We start from the raw sequence: 23,280 nt of genomic DNA, 5'->3' as shown, positions 1-23,280 counted from the left end.
ATCACTGGATATTTTCTCCTTTTCAGACCATTCTCTGTAAACCCTAGGGATGGCTGTGCGTGAAAAATCCCAGCAGATCAGAAGATTCTGAAATACACCAATTATCATGCCCTGTTCAAAGTCACCTATTAAATCACCTTTCTACCTCAAACTGATGCTCAATTTGAACTTCCGCAGGCTGTCTTCACTGATTAGATGTTTGCATTAACAAGCAGTTGAACAGCTCTACTTAACAAAGTAACCGGTAAGCATATTTCACCCCTAATACTTCTCTACAAAGCATGTAGGTTTAAATCCGAGTGAGCTGCTGCTGGCCATGCCCTTTTTAGCTGTGTTTAAACCCTGTGAAGTGAGCACAGAGGAAACCAAACAGACATATGGTATATGGCTAATGAAAAGCATAGCTTGGAGTGAAGGACATAATGTGACATAAAAACACAGTAAGCCATACTCAGTGGTTATTAATTGTTAAATTAGTATTTTCACTTCTTCTGATTACAATTTTCAGATCACTCAGGCCTGTGTGCATATGCTTAACGCTAATGGTAATGTGAGCTGTATAAATTGCTGAGATCTTCCTCATGTTGTGGGGATGTTGCCATGACAGTCATTGAGTTAGCATTAGCAGAAAGAAAGACTGAAACAGTGACAGACTGCAGCTGCTTTGAAATGAACTGGTCAGGTGTGTGCCACTCAGGTGTGTCTGTTTACTCGTCATGACTGTGCTCATCCAGTTTGATGTCACAACCAGATGCAAACTGAATGGCTCATTTAGAGACACACTTTATAAAGTGTGGAGAGACGAAAGAGAGAAGGGGAACAGTCTCTTCCCACATTTTGTTGGTCTCTGGAAACTCTGAGAAATGTCAACACATTCGGATACCTGTTAATAAGCGTCGCCTGCGATCTCATTTTAATATCAGGTGTAAATTGAGCTGTATTACTTTACACAAAGGGTGGCTTTTTGCACTCCAACTCCATTGTTCCCGTGTGTGTATATATACGTGCGTGTGTTTGTGTGCAGGCCTAGGTTTTAGTGATTCTCTGCTCATCTATTTTCTGTCTGCCAGAGAGCATCTGCTTCTGTCTGAGCTGATCATTCAAAGATGGACACAGAGAGGGGGAGGGTGTGTGGAAATGCGTGTGTCTGTGTGTGCATGTGTGTCCAAACCTGTGTGGCTCATGCTGATGGTGATTAATTCTACAGATGTGTACTCATGAAAGGTGCAGTGTCTTTTGTCTGCTTTCCTTTTTTTCTCCACCTCTCTTTATCTTCTTTTCCCCCTCATTTGTGTCTCCCTTCCTACATCCTATATCTTTTCACGAACCATTATTATTCCCCCAATGCAGTCTGAACCAACACACTTCCACCTGCCAGCCTGTGTGTGTGTGCATGTGTGTGTATTAGTGTGTCCTCTGTCCAAAGTTGTTAAATATTCTAAAGACAGAGACCTCTTTTAATTACCCACTAATCACACTTTTAATTACCTGCCACACACACATCCATCACTGACCAGACTGTACACGCACAGGCTCATACACACTCACACCCCGTGTGCACACAGGCATACACTCACATCCATATCTGTCATTAGGAAGAGTTCTTAACCTATCGACAAAACAGAGGGAGGGAAACCAAAGGGGAGAATGAGTGAGGGAGAGAGAGAGAGTGAAAGACTCCTCAGTGCACTGAGGAGTGACTGATTAAAGTTTGGTTTTGACACTCTTGTAAAAAGCTTGCAGGTTATTACTGCTTGGAGAGACAATGGAAGAAATTAAAGGAATGCATAAAAGGTTGGAAGTGCACTGTTTTCAATTAACACCTTTCTTTCTTTCACACTGTAGATGTATTGTCAGATTTCTTAAGCCAAACACCCTGAGGAGAGCTGGACAAAAAAAAGGAAAAAGGACATAATGCTGATTGACTGGTTAATATCAGGGCCTAAAGATTATATCCTCAAGATCAGAGAGCCGGATCAATAAGCAGAAGGTCACAAGTTTCCTTTCTCTCACAGACAAATAAAGGCTACATTTTAGAACTTCCTGCTCTTGGGAAATTACATTCTCGCTTTCCGTGCCATAACCTCTTTGCTCATGTATTCACGTGGGAGTTTTGCGTCTATGACTTGGGGGCTTATGTCAAGAAATAAATGCGTTCACACTGTTTAAAATGCTGACCCAAGGTCCCCTGTTTTTTGTTCAAACACGTAGCTATCCATTCTTATTGCACCAAACTGTGCTTTCCCTCTTGCTCCGTGCCACAGGGTTTCTTTTCATCATTATCACCTTTCCTTACGGGATAATTATGAGCTCACACATACAACTGAAATTTACATTGGTATATGAACTCCAGTACTCACCAACGAGCTCATGCACATAATTAGTCAGTCCCATAAAGGCTTTTAATTTTTCTGTCCATTTGCACTTGCACCTGTTACAGCAATTTCTGTTCGCCAAACAAATGCTTTCACCTGAGTGGGTGCAGTTGGGGCAGAGCAGGTGGCTAGCATTTAGCAAGAGGCACACTGCAATTTAGGACCTTTCTTGCATGAATTTATGTATAAATAATGCCCCCCTGTAAATATCATAAAATCGTCTTTCACATACCTTCGTTTTTTTGTTGTTTTTTTTAACCTTTTGACATACACTTTTCATGTGGACCACCTAAGTATGGAGTTTAAGACAAAATAAAAGGTTTGAAATTAAAGGTGATGGCTGAAATATACTTTCACGCATGCATGCTGCCCATTCCTGGCCAAGGTGGTCTCAGCCTTTTATTCCGAGTCATTTCAATTTCACGCTTGTGTACTAAGGTTGTTCTCGCAAATATTTGCCCAGTTTCAGGAAAACATACACAACTATCTGTCTGGAACAGGTCAGCATCAGCGATGCATTCACTGATGCGGCTACGAGAGCAAGTCTGTATGTTTGTTACAAAATAATATAAATTAAAATGTGTTTGCCTGTAGGCAGAACCTTTTTCCTTTAGCTGTATTGATTTCCTCTCACCATGGTAACAAGTGTATCCGTTAAAAACCTTGTTTTACAGGAGATGCTGTAACTGTGTGGTTGTGCTGGTGTTAATAATCAACCAGGGACATTAAGCTTGTTTACGCAGCACTATTACTACTGACCTTTAAAGCTACGGAAGCAATTTGTCTACAGTAATATGTTCCCGTATTTTTATAAAGTACCACTGTGACCCCGTGTGCCCATATTTATACGCTCACCATATCAATAACAATTTACAGCAGGTTGTGTTTCTGTAGTAATTTCACTTAACATCGACCAGAGTTAGGGTTGTTGTTACAATGGACCAGTGCATTAAGAAAAATCTTAAATAGTGTTATACAAGATTAAACTGCAAATTATGAGATGATAGAAGTCTGTGAAACATTTGATAAATTGACCAAGTTTCTCTCCGTGTAGTTGCAATCATAAAGTTTTACAAATTTCCCTACAACAGGTAAAATCTAGTAAAACCTCAAATTTGACCAATCTCCCCTTCAAGATTGCGTCCTTATGCACCTCCAGACCACAGTTTCAGCACGGTTGCTAATTCTCGATCCCTCTGTGGACTTGAGGTGGGGTGACTGTGGCTCAGGAAGGGAGAGCATGCCATCTACCTATTGAGAGGTTCTTGGTTTGATCCCTGGCTGCTTCAGTCTGTGTGCCAATGTAATGGCCTGCATTTGTATAGCGCTTTTCTATGTATCCTTTGGCAAGACATTGAACCCTGAGTGGCTCCTTGAATATAGGGCTTTGAGTGTTTAAGCAGATTAGAAAAGTGCTACATAAGAGCCAGCCCACTTACCATCCCGTTGTGACCACGTAAACTCTTAATGTCCAGGCTTCTGAACCACAACTTTGTCCAGGGTCAGGTTGTCAGTGCAGAGTTTGGCTGTAACAAACTGAGGTGTCTGAAGGATCATTGGTCAGAAACAACCTGAAACCACGCGTGTCATTGTCTGCAAGACCAATAATCTTTGCTCAACACCAGCTCAAATCACCAGATGTGGCTCCCTGAAACTTTGACTGGAGCTGAAATTGAAAAAAGAAACTGAGGAATCACTGCACTGTTTTGTGTCACAGACACACAAGTGTAAGTGGTCAGAACTTCCAGGGAGAGATCTGAAAACATTAGGCACTGCCCAAGGACATGACGTGTAAGAAGACAGGTATGGGTTTTTTTTTTGGGTGGAGTCTTTATGATTAAATCTTGTATTAGGCTGCTATGGGTCATTAAATTAAATTAGAGACCATTTTACACAATTTCTGCATCATTCTGACAAATTAACTTAATTTTAGGTGGTTAATTAGGACTGCAACCAACTCATCATTTTCTTGATTCGTTGATTTAGGAAAACATGAAAAATGTTTCTACAAATGTCAGCGTGTCAAATGAACTGTATCATAATATATGAAGCTACTTCGGTTAGGCAGGTCTGTATGCAGGGCACAGGGTGCAAACTAGCAAGCATCAAACTGTGAAAAGTAATAGCAAAGAATGTCCTGTGTCACAAAGTGAGTTCTGTGTTGTAAAGGCATAAAATCACAGAGGCTCGAGTCGTGTTCTTTACTGACAAGTTCAAATGTTCACACGAACCACAATTAGAAAATGATGTCTCATTATCAACAAGTGCGGTTATTATCAACCCTCTGCTCAGCCCATATCTGCAGCTGAGCAGAGAGAGTGAGACTGAGAATGAGGTGTGTTCCTCCAGTTGAGAGGAAGACAGAAGGAGCGAGACAGAAAGACGGGGAAAGAAGTCACCGCCAGTTGTGTGGTTAATTGGTAGCAGACATAATTAGTGCTAATTAGGATAATAGCCATTCGTCTAGAGATCCATCCACCTAATGGGACTACAACACTCAGCTGCACACACGCACACCAGCACACAAAAGGAGTTGTTGCCATCCATCCAGTCTCCTTTTGAGAACAATGTGGTCTTGTAGTGTAGCTTTAACGCACGACCTGGTAAGACAGACGAATGCTTGTCCCATGCATGCATGTGAAGAACAGCCTGTATGTGTGCGCGAATGACTAAGAGGCAGACGTAAAGCAGAGGTAGAAAGGAAGCGAGTCATGGAGCTCGTGTAGCTGAACAAACACAGAGTGGAGAAAAGCCTCCTTCCTCTGTTTGCTCAGCATCTAGCCTCATCCCTCTCTTCCTGCTTCCATCTCACCCTTGGCCTGCTCAGCTTTCCTTTCCTGTACCGTTGCCTTTACCCACTTCTCTCTGCCTGTCCCTCCGGCCATGCCAAGGGACATTAAACAAACGCAGCCTGTCCCACAGCCCTCTCTCGCTCTCTCTCTTTCTCACACACACACACACACACACACACCAATTACTTTCAGACTGAAGGCCCTAGGCTGTGTGTGCTCAAGGATGCTCGATTATGTGTGTGTGTGGGCATGTGCCTGTGTGTGTATTTTATGGAGGACCTACAGTGGCAGTGGCAGCCAGCCAAGCCAGTGAGTGACCACAGAAAGGTCTTTCTTTCTGTGTCCGTTTGACCGTTTGAAGAAACTGTAAAGGTGATTGAGGATACAAGCCTGTGATTTAGGCACTGCGTTAATTACAAGTCACAGAGCTGCAGAGTGTGTAGGGCGGAAGGTAGGGGAATGTTTTCTGAGTCAGTGAAGGGGCTGTTAAAATCTCTCACAAACACATTAGTGTTCATTACTGTTGTAACCTCTACCATCTTTCTTTCTTTTTCCCCTCTTTCTCATTCTCCCTGTCTTTATTGGTCTCATGTGCAGTCACATGTACAGGCTGTATTTCTTTGAGTGGAAAATGCATTAAGATTTATTAGCATAGTCACCACAGTGACCGAGAATACCTTTAAATTGAGTTTTTTGAGTTATTAATGCAGTGTAGGGTGAAATTTTAATAAAGTTTTGAATGTGGTGGCAGTTGGGTTGTAAAATATATGACTAGGGGTGTTTACATCACATACTTAAATCTACATTTGGTCTGGGACTGTTTAGTTCCTACCAAAAAAACTGGTTTGTAGCTGGGGTATTTACTGTTCTTTTAAAGAGCCTAGTGGTCCCACTTTAAAGTAGCTTTGGGTCTCATGTCTACTAATTGGAAGGTCAGTGGTTGGATCTCTAGCTGCTGCACTCTGCATATTGAAGTATGCTTGGGCAAGATGCTGGGCTGTATGGCTCAAATACTTATTTCACTAAATCAATGGTTTCCCCCCACTGTATGTTGCAGTTCATTTACCATCTATCAAATAGAATTGTGGAGAATGTGAGTGGAAAAGCAAAAACCCATTCACATTTTCCTCCTGCCTTTTAGTGAGATTAGCATTTGCAACAGTTGATGTCACTTAAGCAACCACTGTGTATTAAACTCGTTTCAATTTTTTTTTTAACTTCGTCATGTGCTTCTGTGATTCAGAAAGCAAATCCACGGTGTGACTGATCACCTCTTCAGATGAATCAATTGTGCCCTGACATGTTCTCCCCCAGCTTTGATGAGTGTGCTTACTCCTTGAATACACAGCGTTTGTTGTGAGAATTAGTGCCTCTGTTTATATTAGCTTTCATACAACTCTAATATCTTCTCCTAATATTTGCTGGGGCTCTGTTTAGTTCCACTGAGACGGGATGCCTCCAGTGTAAGATACTGTTTCCCTCAGGGTACCATAGCACACAGGGATGCCTCAAGAGACCATAATGTGCTTTGAACTTTGTGAAAAAAATTGTGAAAGGTCCTGAAAGGTGACTCATGCCTCCATAAATCATAAGTCCATAGTACACATATGACTGACCACAGCCTTACGTATTTGTTATTTAAAGAACTGAACAGGAACAGATGAGGATTAAAGAGAAATTTGTGGCATGAGGACAACAGTGGAAGGTATTTTGGAAACTAAAGGTAATCTTGCTTTACTAAAAAATACTGTAAGAAACTAACGTGAAGATCAGCCGCTATCGAACTTGTCACCTGACACCTCGTTGTTGAGAGAGACGCTTTGGTGGATGTGGGACAAACAAGTCAACAGGAAAGGTTTTTTTTATGCCTGAGTTCAACTACTATAAAACTGAAGCTACCAATTAAACCTAATGAAGTGCTAATTTATCCAAAACTGTAAGCAAATGCTAATTAGCATTAGAACTGCTTCCCATCATTAAAATGGTGATACCAGCTAAGTTGACAAGGCCGCTAATGCTCCCATTGGCACTCATGAGGAGCTGCTGCTAAAGGCTAAGGAGTCACACCCGGTATCACTATCAGACAGTTTTCTATTTGAAATCCCATCATGAACTCCATCATATCTCCAGGAATCCTCCCGTTTAAAATGAGTGCTGCACACAGCCGCGTTTTACGTGACAGATGCAGCAGTGATGTCCCGCCGCTTCACCTGCACAAAACACCCAGGGATGAAAACAAGCTCCCTTCCTCTTCTTGTCAGGAAACCAGCGGACTCAATGTCCTGCAAGGTTTGAGTTTGTGCAACCTGTACATACAATAATTCACTATGATGACGCTAGCAAAAAACACAAACTCACTAATTTGCTCACTATGACGCCTGCTACTGCAAACGAGCACTAAGCAAAAAAAAGGCCACTCCCCCCGAAAGTGTTTTTGAAGCACTGCTTAAAATGCACACTTTTTGATCTGAATTTCAGCCTTTATGTCAAGCGAAAAAAGAGTAACTTTTAAAATATTAATTTCTAAGAAATATTATATATGAATAGAGAAAAAAATTTAACCTGCAAGTTGCTCTTGAATGTCTTCACATAATTTAGGCCACATAATTTGTAAGGGTCCTGTAGGAGGTGGCTCGCATGCAGGTCTGACTGTGTGGCTCTGGGTGTACCCTACGGGTGCCTTTTAATAAATGTGAACGTTAGCTTTTTATCATTTTAATGTAGTCCAAAATGGTTTGGCTTTGATTTAAATTGAGATAGACTAAATCCAGGCCTTCTAAATAGTTGATGCACATTTTTAATGCATCAGCAGCCGCCTTCCATTATTTCTTTCCATTTGGTTCAGTTCCAACAAGCTTATTATAGAGATGTGGAGTTGTTTTGTAAATGCTTTGTTTTCCCCTTGATTATGAGATACAGGAGTAGCAGACATTTAATGTTTTAAGTGTTTGGGGGAATTTATTTAGAACGACTTTAGAGCAACTGCCAAAGCGTACGTAATGGGTCTTGTTGCATGCATGCCCGTCTTCTTGTTGAACACAGCTGGATCCCCGTGTTATCTTTGAGTAACTGAAGTGTTAGATCCAATAAGAGGCTTGTAATATCATTAAAGTCACAGTTTTTACTTTGTTAAAACAGATATCTTAGTGGTATATACACATATGTATATGTATAGTATATAAATAGCTTTTAGCTACATATGTGTTTTGTCATGGTCCCTGAGGTCTTGGATCCTCGTTTTAGATTTTTTTTTATTTATGAGTTGTGTTTTCTTTTAGTTTTGAAAAGGATTCATGTTTAAGTTTCTCCTTTGAGAGTTCATGATTCCTTTTGATGCTTGTGTTTCTGTATACACATTCCCTTTCATATGAATCACATTTTCATCCATTTCCCTCTGTGTTTCTTATTTAACCCTATCATGCCTTCTTCCATGTTAAGTTACGGGTTTACCTCCCATTTTATTTTGATAGGCTTTTGTCTCTAGTGCTTATGCATATGAGTCTCTCCTTGTGATTTATCATGTCATTTTTGTTACTGTGTATCCTTTTTTTCTGCTTCCTAGTCTCCTAAGCATGTTCTAGTTGTTTGGACTCCTTCTTGTCTTTTGGATTTTGGACTAACTGATTTGATGGATCAAGAAGTATTAAAACGTCTTCCTCACAGCGTTTCATGACATGTTTTGGTTAATCGGGTTAGGTTAAGCTGTGATTCTAAAATGGCCATAGGTGTGAACATCAGTGTAAATGGTCGTCTGTCTCTGTGTTAGCCATGTGACAGGCCGGCGACCTGTCCTGGATTTACCCCGCCTCTTGCCCAATGGCAGTTGGGACAAACTCCTGCCCCCTGACCCTGAATTGGATGTCGAAGAACAAGGATGGATGGTTTCATACTTTGATTTTTACCATGTTTGTCTTTAATCTGAATTTAAACAGGCTTTAGAAAAATCAAAATCAGAAACTGCAATTTCTTTTCTGTTATGACGTTGTGTTTGAAAGACCTGTCGGTCATAAATTCAGATATCTGTTTTGAATGTTGATGGAATAGCTTCTTTTTCCACTGAGCACATTATGACAGTTTGAGTGTGATTTGGCGACTTTAACGCTTCACTTTACCGCTGTGGCAGAGAAATAAATGTGTGTTTACTTGTTGAGTTTCACATAGATAAAGTCTGACTTTTTAAACAAGAAAAATAATATATCTATATTCAACCTGTAGGTTTCCCCCTTGTTGTCATAATCTGAAACTTAAGCAAAGGTTTCTTTTTTTAGGAAACTTTTGAACCATTCCATTTGAGCAAAAGGATTAAAGTGTGTTCAGCAAATATACTGTAAAACAAATCTCCAACCCCAGGCTGTGGTGACAATAGGTTCATTTAAGCTGTGCATTGGAAATCACTAAAGCACTCACTGTCAAGCTGCTGGAAACAGAATGTCAAGAACTACTGGCAGTGGTCCAGTTCTCTGTCTTAACTCAGTTAATCCCATTAAAAAACAAACTCAAAACAGATCTGTCATATTATGCGTAACTGCTGTAGGAAAGTTTAGTTGTCTTGTTTCTTTTCTCATTTCACCATCTGGATCATTCCTAACTTTCTCGCTTGCTACACTTACATTACCATCATTTACAGCGTCTTATACTATCCTAGACTTTCTGCCTATCTTTGGGTCCAATTTGCCCCAAAGCATCACAACAGGAGCTGGCTGCCAGGCACTGCATGAAAAGTAGTTAACTACCAGTTTTGTGTTCATTCTGAGTCTCTGTGCATTCGAGCTGTGTTGAAGAATAAAGGTGGTCATACTAAATATTCCTTTCAAACTAAGTGTGCTCTGTTTTTGCCTTGTATACTCTTCTATTTCCATGTATGCTAGCACATGTTTTAGTAAAGCACTGCATTTAAAAACATTACAAGAGTCTGGCTCCTTGGAAGCAAAATATAATGAATTGAGAGGTGGGTCAAGACTTTTTCATAATACTGTATGTTTTGAGACAAAATCCCCCAAATAACACTTTTACTAATTAGGATGTCATTATGCCAGGATTGTTTATTGGCTTTAGTTCTTATGTCAGCTTTTATTTCAAGTTGTGCAGACAAAGAAAAACACAAGCCAAAAATAAATGCTGTCGTAGCGTATATTGGATGAATATGGTACAGAAGCTTTCCCCTCCTCTATAGATTCAAAACAGTGCACTCGGTGGAGCTGGGTTTTATTGTTACCAATTACTTTGGGATAGAGAACAACACCACAACTCAATTTGACAGGCAATTCTGAGGGCAGGAATGCTTAAAAAATCTGAATACTTCACCCCAAAGTAAAGTGTGTAGCAACAAAATCCCCAGCTAAAAAGACAAGTAGAAAAATTTATACAGGCGCACATAAGGTTGCCCTCAGCATACACGAACCTGTGTACGTTAACTATCAATCAGTCTCACAGAGAACATATTCATGTGTCCGCTGACTTGAACACCAGAGTAAATATTCAGTTCAAACGGCTGAGAGGCACAGTGAATGGTCCCAACTGTGCGCCTGCCTGTTTGAGTAGGTGTGTGTATGTATGAGGTGTAATATGTGGGTGGCTGGCTGGCACTAGCTTTGCAGACAAAGCTGCCAAAAAACCCTACCTGCTGTCTGGACTCGGTTTACAGTGTAGTGTCCTCCTCCTTCTGCACTGCTGCCACACTTCTCCACACAAGGCTGCTGTGTGTCAGAAGCATTGTGGTTTAAGAAGGTGGCACGCTGCTTATCAGGGATAGAGGAGGAGGGCAGGCGACTCAGTCCATGGACCTGGCGCACATGCTCACACACAGATCAAAAATACACACATTCACGCACTCGCTCACTCATCCCCTGGCCTGCGACGTGTGTGCTAATTAGCTCTTGGCACAGTTTGGTGTGTATGCGTGTGCGTGCTTGTATGTGTGTGTGTGTGTGTGTGTGTAAAGCAGCCAGTGTTGCATTGCGGTCACCCATGAGTGTTTATTAAGTCTTGGGGCAGTACACTTAAATGAAAGACCAATCTGGCACGGCGCTTCGGTTCAGAGAAGTCAGAGGAGAGAGAGGGGAGGGTAAAGCAGGACAGTTATATGAAGTGATTGGGGGGGGGGAATCTCTCTGTGAGAGAGAGACAGCCAGAAATAAAATACAAAGAAAATTGAAAGAAACCAAGAGAGAAATGTGCAGATTGTAATCTGAGTGAGAATGGAAATGGGATTTGAAGGAATGAGTCACAGAGGTTGTTATTTATTTATTTTATTGTGTGTGTGTGTGTGTGTGTGTGTGTGTGTGTGTGTGTGTGTGTGTGTGTGTGTGTGCGCATGTGTGTGTGTGTGTGCGCGTGTGGAGTGGGGGTACAAAGAGAAAAAAAATGATGGGATGCTGTGATTCAGAAAGGAAAGAAGATGGGATGTAGCTGATTGCTGTATTTAATTTTTTCTGCCTTGGGAAAAACTGTCTCTCTCTCACAGACATAAGCATGCAGAGTCATGCACAGTTTTACAACTGGGTTTGTGTTTAATTAAAAGCCCGAACAATTTTGTCCAGTTTAATTAAATGCAGACCTAAAAGAGAGCCAAAAGTCACATGTCATAATAAATCTGAACGTATATATTCAGAATAAGAGGTCACTCCTAAACTTATACATATCTATCTGTATGCTGGTGCATGTTTCTGACTGTATTGTCACTCTTAAGATGAGGCTGTGTAGCCACCCTCCAGGTATTGGGAACTAGCACTGACATTTTATTATTTTTTTGAATTATGGTCCTCTAATTTCTGTCGCCTGACTTCTTATTCTTATTGGCATTTCATTTTGTACTTCGTTTTTTCTTCTTTTTATGATATGAATTTTCCATGCGGCGATGTAATGAGAAATGGAAGTCCTGCCAATTTGGATTAAATGGAACAAGCCGTCAGCCAATGTTATGGCATACAGCTTCACATGTAAATAGTACATATGATGGCATTTGTGAATGGGAAACAAAAGATACTCCATAAAGAAATTCTTTTAACTCAACAAATGCTTAGATCTTAATTGGTCTAAATTCAGCTCTGACGCCCACTGAGCGTCTTTGTCTTTGTTAAATTGGTGAATTTAGATTCCCTCGAACCTCCCAGGCTCTCTCCTACCTCAGACACTGTAGGCGAGTAGAAGCCAGCCCTCTCTGTCTATTAATCAGCATGTGCTGGGTAAAACAGATGTGATGAAATGGGCGGGTCAGTGCACTTAATGAGCTTAACAGCTATAAATTACATTACGGAGCTAGGTGAAGATGCAGAATTCATCCCTGCGTTGAAATAAGTGAGAAAGAAGAGAAGAAAGGTTTGGTTAAAGCCTCCTTTTTTTCAGTGAGTGATATGCACACAAAATCCAACCGGCACACATTGACATACGCTCACACAAATAAAGTGTCAGTGTCGGGGTTGAGGCTCTGGCTCTTGAAGTTGTTCTCCTGGGAAATCACGCTGAATAAATTTAGACCTGAGGAATTCTGCCTCGGTTTGAGTGTGTTTGTCGGAGAATCGTCGAACAACTCCATGTGATCCCATGACTCACCACTCCTTTCAATAAATATTTCAGTTAGCAGTTCCTATATTTCTTTCTTGCACATTCAAGCACTTCTTTGTACTTCATCACTGGATATACGATAAAGAAACTCCCCCCCCTGTCCCTTTTGAGATAAGACAGAAGGGAAGAAAGCTGGGAAAGGCACAAAGTAAATAGCCTTAGGGCAGATTTGATCCCAGGGCTCTGCAATAGCTTTATGGCTTATGGGGTTGCCTGCTCAACCTGGTGAGCTACACCAGCACCTCCATGTTTAAATGTTAATGAGTGCATCAACACAGCCATCTTTAAGGCCCCGGTCACACAGGCCTAGAGACAGGTTGGCAACCCCCTGGCCCCACCACTAGTTGCAAGAGAAAAATGAGTACTCCCCAACATTTATGCTAGTGGTTGCTGGTAGTCGCTGTGAAACTGAAACACAAACACAACATCTGCTCTCTGAGAAGTAGTAAAACTGTGATAAGTTCAATGCATGCCAGGAACAGAGACCATTCATCTTCAAAGTAGAAGGTGTGTCTTTTGAAACATGTTGGTTTCAGTAGTAAGGCACAACATTTACTTTCAAGGTGAATGGGCTTCCTTTCTGGTTTGCTAGTAACCAAAGCAATCACCCAAAGCAATCACAAGGAGGTTTTTGGTCTTTCCAACACAGTTCACATAGCAACAGCAAGAAGCCTCCAACAACCACTAACCAGCTGGTCAGGGAATACACATTTTTCCCTAGTGATTGGTGGTTGCCATAGGGTTGCCAGCTGGTTGTTACGCCTGTGTTATTGAGGACTAAGCTGTGAATCCTGATAATCACACTGTTTGTGTTTCATCTGCTATTTAATACGTAGCAGCATAGTGAATTAATGATGCTGAATGTTTCCTTATCAAGCGGCAACATCTTCAGTCTTCTTTTAGTTCGCTGGCAATGACACTACAGTGTGCTTTCAATCAACTTGTTCAAATCAAGTTACACTTTTCAGATTTTTACAGCATCAAATGATGAGTCAATTAGGCAATTACTCCTCAGTGTGAGACGAGAAATGTTCAGTTTTTCACAATTGCTTAGATGCGTCTCTTCAACCTTTTGCTATTTTCTGAAAACGAAAATCCAATTTCCAAAGTACTTACTCAAAACTTGCTCAGTCATAATAACCCTACTGTGCAGTCATTACACACTTCAAGAAGTTGAAAACACAATGTTCAGAACATGTAACTCAAGTCTTTCCAACCCCATGTGGTGTTTTTGAAGCTCTTTTAGAAAAAAGGAAGTAATTCTACCAAATTGTGTTGTTCTTGAGCCACTTTGTAGTTGCCTTCTTCCTCAGTTCAGCTGTATTTGACCAGTAGAAACTGGTCTCCGATAACCTCAGGGGGAAGAAGTTGAACACAATTACGCCACACCTGTTGTTGTTTGAGTGCAACTGTGCAAAGTTATTAATGTGATGTAATGTAACCTATTTATGTGAGTTCAGAGTGAACAGGCTGCACAGAGAGTTGAGGGCAGACGCTGTACCACCAGTGATAGAAGAAATCTGAGAGGCAGAAGAGGAACGTTGTGTGTAGGAGGTGCTGGATGAGGACAAGGAGGAGAAGAGTAATTTCAGATGAAATTTAGTTATTGTGATAGATCACGTTTGAGTTCATGGAACGGGAAGCAGGACAGAAAATTATATGTGGCCCCCAGTGGAAAAAACAGGTAACATCTGTGATTTCCCAATAGCACGAGGCAGGGGGCTTTTTTATGTCAGCATGGACGTTTAGAACAAAGCTTTCAAAACATGTCAGTTTTGAAAGAATCAATGTGAGCCTTTCTACCATTCACCAGATCCTGGGTGCAGATAAAGCAAGTGTATGGAGTATCCTTTAAGGCAGGATCAGAGATCAGGCCAGTGTGTGTGCCCTCTGGATTGATATAGCACAGAGATGTGAAGCTGGTGCCGAAGGAATCACTTGTAGACTTGGAGTTACATTTACAGAGTATTTTAATATGCATTTCACTTGCATTATACAGTGGGTGAAATCATTATGTGAGCCCCTGATGAATTTTGGAAGTTTTCTTGCTTCCAAAGATACGAAAAACCTCTAATTTTTATGGTAGTTTCATTTTAATGGGGAGAGAGAGGGAGAAAGAACATCAATCACAAATCCAGAAAAAAACACATTACATGAATGTTATAAATTGATTTGCATGTCACTAAGTGGAATAAGCATAGCGGTAAGATGTTCCTTGTAGTTGGTCAACAGGTTAGGAGGGATTTTGGCTCACTCATCTTTACAGAAACTCACAGAAATGACTCAGAGGTGTAGCTCTCTCCACAGATTATCTATAGGATTGAAGTCGGGAGACTGGCTAGGCCACTCGTGATCTCAATGTGCTTCTTCTTTAGCCACTCCTGTGTTACTTTTGCTGCATGTTTTGGGTCACTGTCATGCTGGAAGACCACTGAGGACCCATCTTCAGTGGTCTGGCTGAGCGAAGGAGTTTCATGTCCAACATTTTACGATACAACTTCACCATTTGCTGGTGAAGTCGTGTTGTAGCATTAGCAGAAAAACAAAAGTGTAACGTTTCCACCTCCGTGCTTGACTGTGGGGTGGTGTTCTTTGGGCCATACTCAGGATTTCTCTCCCTCCAAACACAGTGGGTTGAGTTGATGCCAAAGAGCTCAATTTTGGTTTCATCTGCCCTTAGCACTTTCTCCCAAGCCTTCTCTAAATCATTTAGATGTTCACTGGCAAACTTAAGAAGGAGCTGTACACGTGCCTTCTTGAGCTGGGGGACCCTGCTGCAAGATTTCAATCCATTATGTCATTGCATGATACCAATGGCGTTCTTGGTGACTGTGCCAACTGCCTTCAGATCATTAACGAGCTCCTCCTGTGTAGTTTTGGGCCGATCCACCAACTTCCTCATGATCATCCTCACTTCCATGTGAGGTGATTGATTTTAAATTTCTTCCATTTCCGAATAATCGCACCAGCAGTTGTCACCTTCTTTCTCTAAGCTTCTCGATGATGTTCTTGTAGCTCATTCCAGCCTTGTGCAAGTCTACAAATATTGTCCCTGATGTCCTTGATGACAGCTCCTCGGTCTTGCCCATGATGGTGGAGATGTTGGAATTTTATTGCTTATAGCGCTTAACAGCTTTCAATATTCAATTTATTTTGCAGAAAAAGAATTTGTGTGGTTTTTGTAGAAATGCATTTATTTTATGAAGTTTGGTTTTCTCTGGTGCTACATGCCCATTTTTGATGTAGTTTGCAAAAACTGCTCTGTAGTGTTTTTATTTAACACTCGCTGTGTGTATGATCTTTAAACATGTTTGAGCACGATAAAGCAGTTTGGGGGCAGATTATGTTTGATTTTGCCTGAGGAGTGAGTGGTTTTATGTATTTAGTTTCAAAATTGGGTTTTGTGTTTACAGTTTGGAGAAAGAAGATGGAAGGTTTCAAGAGGTGCGCTTTTGGTAGTTATGAGAGGCACTTATATTTGTGTTTATTTCCCTCTTTGGCTCTCATATAGTATCGATTTAGGTTGTCATAAGTGGCATGTTTTGTTTTGTGTTCCAGTTGGCAATGTGCCGATTGAGTTTTGGGCACATTCACTGCTGCCAGTTCAGCACTGCTGAACAATGGCCACAGAGAAATACACATATTTTACAAGCACACAGACAGAGGCTAATTTTCACATGTAAGCACTGCCCTTCTTCTTATACATAAAGTATTCAAGCAACCAGTGTTCACAGTTATAGCTTCTTTTGTTTTTCTACTGTTTTTTAAATGCAGTGAAGTATTTGTACAGCACAGGCTCTACAGAAACAAGCTGACTGTTTAATAACAACAGACAGTCATCTAACTTTACTGCGCTCTATTCTTGCTTTGATCTTATTGATTTCATTTCATTGTCGGGCTCTCTGAATATTTTTGTTTGGGGGGAGTTTCCATCCTCTGACATGCTGAAAACACCAGTAGCATCACTAAAAACATCATCCTGTGTTTCCTGCCTGGCGGCATCTGTTGCCAGACAGACGAGTTCAAACGCCTTCGAAATCTGAGTGCAACAAAAATATTTTCTGTTAGCATCTCTCCCACAACATCACCCTCCAAAGTCAGTTCTTCCCATTATGATCTCCTGAAAGTCAACGGCAACGCAAAATCTCTTTGTGAGTCTCTGTGTGCTCAAGTAAGAACACTTTTAGATTTTGCGTGCTTGTGATCGTGTGTGCTTGTGTACCAGCACGTTCCATGTTTGTGGCATATTGATTGCCGCTGCTATGCGGGGAAATGAGGATGGATCAGTATGAAGAAGGAGGAACAGAAGACAATACACAAACAGTGAGAGTGGCAAAAAGAATGAAAGATACACAAAATGAGCTACATATCAGTCTGAGACAGGAGGAGAGATTTATTTAAGCTCTCTGAATCCTCTTTCCTTTCTGATGCTTGTATTCAATGTTTCCCTCCCCCATTATGAATTCCAAATGATCCATGTACCAAATACTCTTCTCTTGACAGAGTCTTAGTTTGAGCAGTGTTCCCGTCTGAGACGGAGCAGTGCTGGAAGGAGACATGCTTTGCTTTGGGAGTGCATTGTTGTGTTTTCTAAACTCTTGTTCTCTGTGTGTCTTGTTTGTTCCTTGCAGAACAATCACTTTGGACAATCAGCTGGTTGTCTTGGCAACCGCTGCAACGGACGCCGGACGTTATCATGTAGAGGCGGTGAACGAGCTGACCGGCGAGACTGTGACGAGTCCTGCTGTCTACCTGAGCATCTCAGGTAAAAATAAATAAAAAACGTGTTAAATTGGTATTTAATAACAGTGCAAACAGCCCATCTGGTAAACACTATGCTCAGTATTAGCATTAGTTTGGTTTACAGTCAAACCATCCAGCATATTTCTGTCCCTCAAATATTTTTCTGTTGGGGTGGGGCTTCATTAGGTTTTCTGTGGTCTTCTGTGGTTGTTGTGTGAATAAATCTGAATCCCTTTTACAGAACATAACTCCCTTTGATTGATAGAGAAGACAGTTTTGAGTGTCGGGCTAATTACTAAACCTGAAAATGAGCTGCAAAAGACATAAAGAGATGATTAAAAACATATCTGACACATCACAGAAACAACATACTTGTGCACACATTATTTGCAAACTAAAATGCTGGAGGTCTTGGCTCATCATTAAGTAGAGATGCTTGAATTATTGATTTGATTATTAAAATCTCAAATTAGAGATTCCAGCAACCAAAAATTACCATAATGCAGCCGGCAGGAGTTTTATTAGAGAAGCATCACCACTCACATGGTGAAGCTCAACAACAAATAAACTCGGCATCACAGAGTGATTTTTTAATGTCTTACATCTAGTAGGGAGGAACCAGCTTGTAGAGAGATCAGGAACCAATAATAGATCTCTGTTTTGGCCTTTGCCATATCAACAAGCAAGTGAGGCATAATTTGATAAGATATTTGATGGACTTAAAGCTTTGAAAATTTAGAGTGTTGCCAGTTTTTGGTCCGAAAGGAAATCTGTCTCAGTCACATAAAGTGTGTACTACACTCACCAGCCACTTTGTTGTTCAACCGCTCATTAATGCAAATATCTATTTAGCCAACCACAACACCAATTCAGTGCATTTAGGCATGTAGTCATGGTGTAGATAACCTGCTGAAGCACAAATGGAGCATCAGAACGGTGAAGAAACGTGAGTTAACTGACTTTGAATGTTGGTGCCAGATTGGCTGGTCTCAGAATTTCAGGAACTGCTGATCTACTGGGACTGACAGAGAAAAGACTTAAACTATTAATTGAGCAGAATTTCTCTGGGTTAATGTCAGAAGTTAAAGACGGACAGCCAGACTGCTTCAAGCTGATAGGAAAGCAACAATAACTCAAATAACCACTTGTTACAACCAATGTATGCAGAAGAGCATCTCTGAATGCACAAGATGCAAACCTTGAAGCAGATTGGTTACTGCAGTAGCTAATAACAGGAACTGAGGAAAGTGAGGCTAAATGTGGGATGAGCAATACTGGACAACAGAAAATTAGAAATTTTTTGCTCATTTCATGAGTCTCAATTTGTCTTGTGATTGTCGTTTAATAGGTTCATAACTTGATGTAAACAACGTGAAAATATGGATCCATTTTGCCTTGTTTCAACAGTTCTGGCTGGTGGCGTGGGTGAAATCTTTTTGGCACACTTTGTCCCCTTAGTACCAACTAGATCATTTAAACACCACAGCCTGAGTACTGTTGAGGACCCCTTATGCCTTATGACCACAGTGTACCCATCGTCTTATGGCTGCTTCCAGCAGAATCACGCTCCATGTCAACTCAAACTGGTTTCTTGAACATAACAATAAGTTCACTGTACAGAAATGGCCTCCACACTCACCAGATAGTGTTTCAGATCAGTCCAGTAGAGCATCTTTGGGATGTAGTGAAACAGGAGATTCACATCATGGATGTGCAGCCAACTAATCTGAAGCAACTGTGTGATGCTGTTATGTCAATATGGACCAAAATCTCCAAAGACCAAAGGTTCCAGCAACTTGTTGAGTCTATGTCAGGAACAGTTACGGCAGAACAAGGTCGAACCCAGTACTAGTGAGGTGTACCTAATAAAGTGTCTGGTGAGTGACTTTAAAGAAACATGCATTGGCTTTGGGTCTTTAGATGACATGTAATGTGTACGGGTTCCCATACCTCCCTATCCATGATCTTCCTACTTTAAATGCTTTTTCCTCCCCTTGGTTGATGTTCATGTGTGTGTTTCCTTGAAACATGAGAAGTGTTAGTTGTGTTGTATACTCTACTGTACTATGCTTTCTTGTTATTCTGAGCTTTTTGCTTCCTGTCAAAAAACTTGACTGTCAAAAACTAAAAGAGTTAGATCTTTGTGGTTGATCCAGTCATTTCATTGAGTCTGCAAGCTTTGAATGTGCTTTTACTTGTAAAAACAGCATGCACTTATTGTGTGTTGTTCACTGTTGTGAATGACAAGCAGCTCTTTGTTCATTTCTCCGGAAACAAGCTTCAGTCAGAAGAACTGCAAAGTTTGATGGATTTTAGCCTCTCTGTGTGTTCCCGTCTCTGTCGTGGCCTTTATCGCTGAATCACTTTATTGCTGTATGCCTCTCCCTCTATCTCTTCTCCTTGGAGGCCGGAGGATTGACTCTACTGTCTAACAGTCCTTCACTTGAAGTGTTCACCATGGTTAAATGAAAGCGAGAGGGAGGGAGGGAGCCCTCTGTCCCTCGTGGCTGTATAGAGTTTTAATTAGATTCTCTTTACAGGGTTGTATCCTTTGGCATCCTTTGTCACAACTGCGCGCACACACACACACGCACGCACGCGCACACACACACACACACACACACACACACACACACACACAATCAAATAAATTTAGGCACAGTACCTTGTTACAGCTGTCAGTGTGAAGTGCTCCCGTGGGCGTTTTTAGAAATAGTAAGGGTATAGTTAGGTTTCACTGATCAGTCTTCGGCCATAACAGCTATGCATGCATGGTTGTGTGTGTGTGCATGTGTGTGCATGTGTGTTTCTGTTGAAAACTGTGTTTTCTACAATAAACATTTTCTGGGTAAATGCCTTTTTCTATATAAAAGCATATTTCAGTTATTTGTTATTGAGACAGGGAAGAAATAGAAGATCATGGAATTTGATAAAAACAGGGACAAACCAAAGAGGTAAAATGTTGCAAATCGTGCAGGGTGTGAAAAAGAGAGCGTGAGCAAGGAAACATGGAAACACCAGATCTTTATTCATGTATTTGCTTTTTCTCAGGGCTGTTTTTTGACATTAAGCATCACATTGATCACTTGGTTGGTTTTGGAAATAGAAAAGGTGTTAAGCATAGTTTTGAACACTATGTAGCTATTGAATGCACACAGATGCCACTGATTATAGCCACAGAGAGAAGGAGACTGGGCCTGTTAATGACACAGATGAGTCGAGGGTTGTTGTCAGGAAATTTGAAGGAGAAAAAAGATCAATTTAAGTCAATAAAGTGTTTAACACTTAACCTAGTTAACTGACACAAGAGAACATGTGAATGAACTCTCGCAAATGGTGTTTTCGTTCATGTCTTCCACCACTTTGTTCTTATTTTCCCACCTCTTCCTTTACATTTCCTGTTCTGTCGCTTCCCTTCATTTCCTGTCACCCCCTCTCTTCTCTTCTCTTTCCATTAGGCAGCCTGTAGAGGATCTGAAGGCAGAAGTTCATAGCTGTCAGTCATATTTCTAAAAATGTTGTCTTTCTCTTCATAAATTCAGCAGAATAAATGAGGTACCTATTTTCTATTCTCCCCTTTCTTTCTTTGATTCAAGCATTGTGCTCAACAGACAAGAACGAGGGAGAAAAAGGACTGGTAGAGACAGAAAGACTTAATGAAGTGAGACGTGGGTGTAGACTGAGGATATGACCAACAACCTGTTCATGTCAGGACTGCTGTTGATGAAAGTGTGTGCCCTGCACTCACACACGTACACAGACACACACACACAGACACAAGAACAGGCATGAAAAGTTAAGATATTGTCACATTCGTAAAACCTTTCTGTCACATTCATGCTGTGGCACGACCAACACTCAAATTCTTTTTGCTAATCCGCAAAGCCTGCAAGGGCCGAGGAAAGTGTCAGACAACCAGCTGCATGCCCTACCTACTTGACAGATCCATTATCTGCATGTCCCTGACCACTGTCCTGTAAGTGTGGCCTAGACTGCTGAAAATAAAAAGCAGTAACTGTCATCCGTGGTCGAGCTGGAACAGCCACAATTGATAGCAGCTCAACAGCTTGGTGAGAGGTCAGACACTGTAATCACTGGAAGTACAGCCTGCCTCTAAAATAAACAGCTCCTGGAGCTTTTTATCGCCGCCGACAACATATGGTGTTAGAGACGACATTTTCAGTCAGTTATCGCCGTGGACTGAACTTGACAGATTGACAGAGGTTGAATTTCATAAAGGAGCGCGTGGCACGTCAATATCCATTCAGTACAGCACATTCTCATCTCTACAGTCACTCCAGGGAGGCGGGGTCAGGCTCTATTGAGTGGCTCTGCTTTATTATTTACAACGTACACACGCTTGATTCATTGTGTACTTGTGTATGTTTGCATTAGAGAGAACATGAACACTAATGGCCTCAGGGCATCTCTGTTAGAGGCAGGAGATCAGCGTTCCTACTTCAATTATTTGAGCTTCATGCATACCTGCAGTCATCACTACCTGTCGCTTTCTGTTTAATACACACACACATACACACATACACACACACACACACACACACACACACACACACACACACACACGCTTACACATACATACACTTTAGGCTGTCAGTCAGAACAGCAGTCTATTTCCCTGTTGCCCAGAAGAGAGTACGCATGTCTCTGTGCTTCTGCTCATTTCATAGCAGCCGAGGTCTTTGTAGATTTGTACATCAGACCATTAGAGCAGCACAGCGTCCCCAAAGAGTGCACTCACCGTTGGGAGACTCACACACACACACTCACATACACAGACATGACAACATGCACATGCACAGGAACACTCGACATGCCTTGACGGCCCCTCGGGAATGGCACCAGATTTTAGACATGGTGAGATTAAAAAATAAATAATAAAAAAAAAACCATTTGATCTCACATGTATGGATTTTGTAGATAGGATTTTGGGGAGCAAGGAGGGTATGCAGAGTTTATAAGAGAGAAGAAAAGTGCAGGATAACAAAGAAGGGGAAGGGCACAGACACGTGCAGTACATGCTGATATAATTACTGTAGCGCTTTAAATGGTATCTCAGCTTTGGGCTCAATAGTTGATCAGCTGCCTTTATCTGCTCTATAAAAAAGGCAGTAATGTCACACTTGTTAATAATTGCTTAAATGCAAAAAATAGCGTAGAATATCACATGCATACAGAGTGCTTCACTTGAATAGAGTGCTCCAGTTATTCAGGGCTTCGCTTGAATAAAGTTGGGAGAGTTGCAAGACATAGATTAGAAAAAAAAAAATCAATGCAGTCGTCGAGACCAAGATGTCCTGACTTTTAGTCTCTTAAAGAAATTGATAGTATCTTTTCATTAGACCCAGTCTGGCTTGTAAATTCTCTTTCTAATTCTAAATCTGTCCACTCCAAAAGACCAGGCTTTGACTTATAAGTTGAAAGCCTGTGTCTCCAATTCCAAGCTGACACGACCTTGGTGCCATCACTCACTGCAAAGCTCAGACTTGACAAAGCATCCTGCAAAAGCACGTAAGTGAACCAATCTCTATGCATAGAATGTTTGGAGTCACCTTAAAAATGCCCCTCATACAGTACTACACCTCTGTAGTAGCAGTACTGTAGTAGCAGAAGTTATTGCAGTGTCCAGACAAGTTTCCAGAATTATGATCTCTGCATTACAAAGAAGCTGGAAAGATTTGTTTGCAAATTTCTATTTTTTTCTTTGAAGCCTCAGAGTTCTGCACAGTTATGATTTGTGTTACTGATTCAGCTGAATAAAGAACAAGGATTCTCTCAGGTACTGTGTA

General features: G+C 41.2%; 1 protein-coding gene across 2 annotated transcripts in view; it reads left to right on the top strand.

Moving 5' to 3' along the window:
- Window positions 1-23,280, top strand: part of sdk1b (sidekick cell adhesion molecule 1b) — a 277,817-nt gene that overhangs the window by 128,666 nt on the left and 125,871 nt on the right. For both annotated transcript variants that reach the window (XM_005929299.3, XM_005929297.3), the window contains exon 5: window positions 17,362-17,495. In XM_005929299.3, the coding sequence (XP_005929361.1) occupies window positions 17,362-17,495 (134 nt within the window). The remainder of the gene's footprint in view (window positions 1-17,361; window positions 17,496-23,280) is intronic.

This window comes from Haplochromis burtoni, unplaced genomic scaffold (assembly GCF_018398535.1).
Source record: "Haplochromis burtoni strain Fernald_Lab_line unplaced genomic scaffold, NCSU_Asbu1 Contig_122, whole genome shotgun sequence".
Lineage (NCBI taxonomy): Eukaryota > Metazoa > Chordata > Actinopteri > Cichliformes > Cichlidae > Haplochromis > Haplochromis burtoni.
This window is presented reverse-complemented; position numbering and strand designations above follow the sequence as displayed.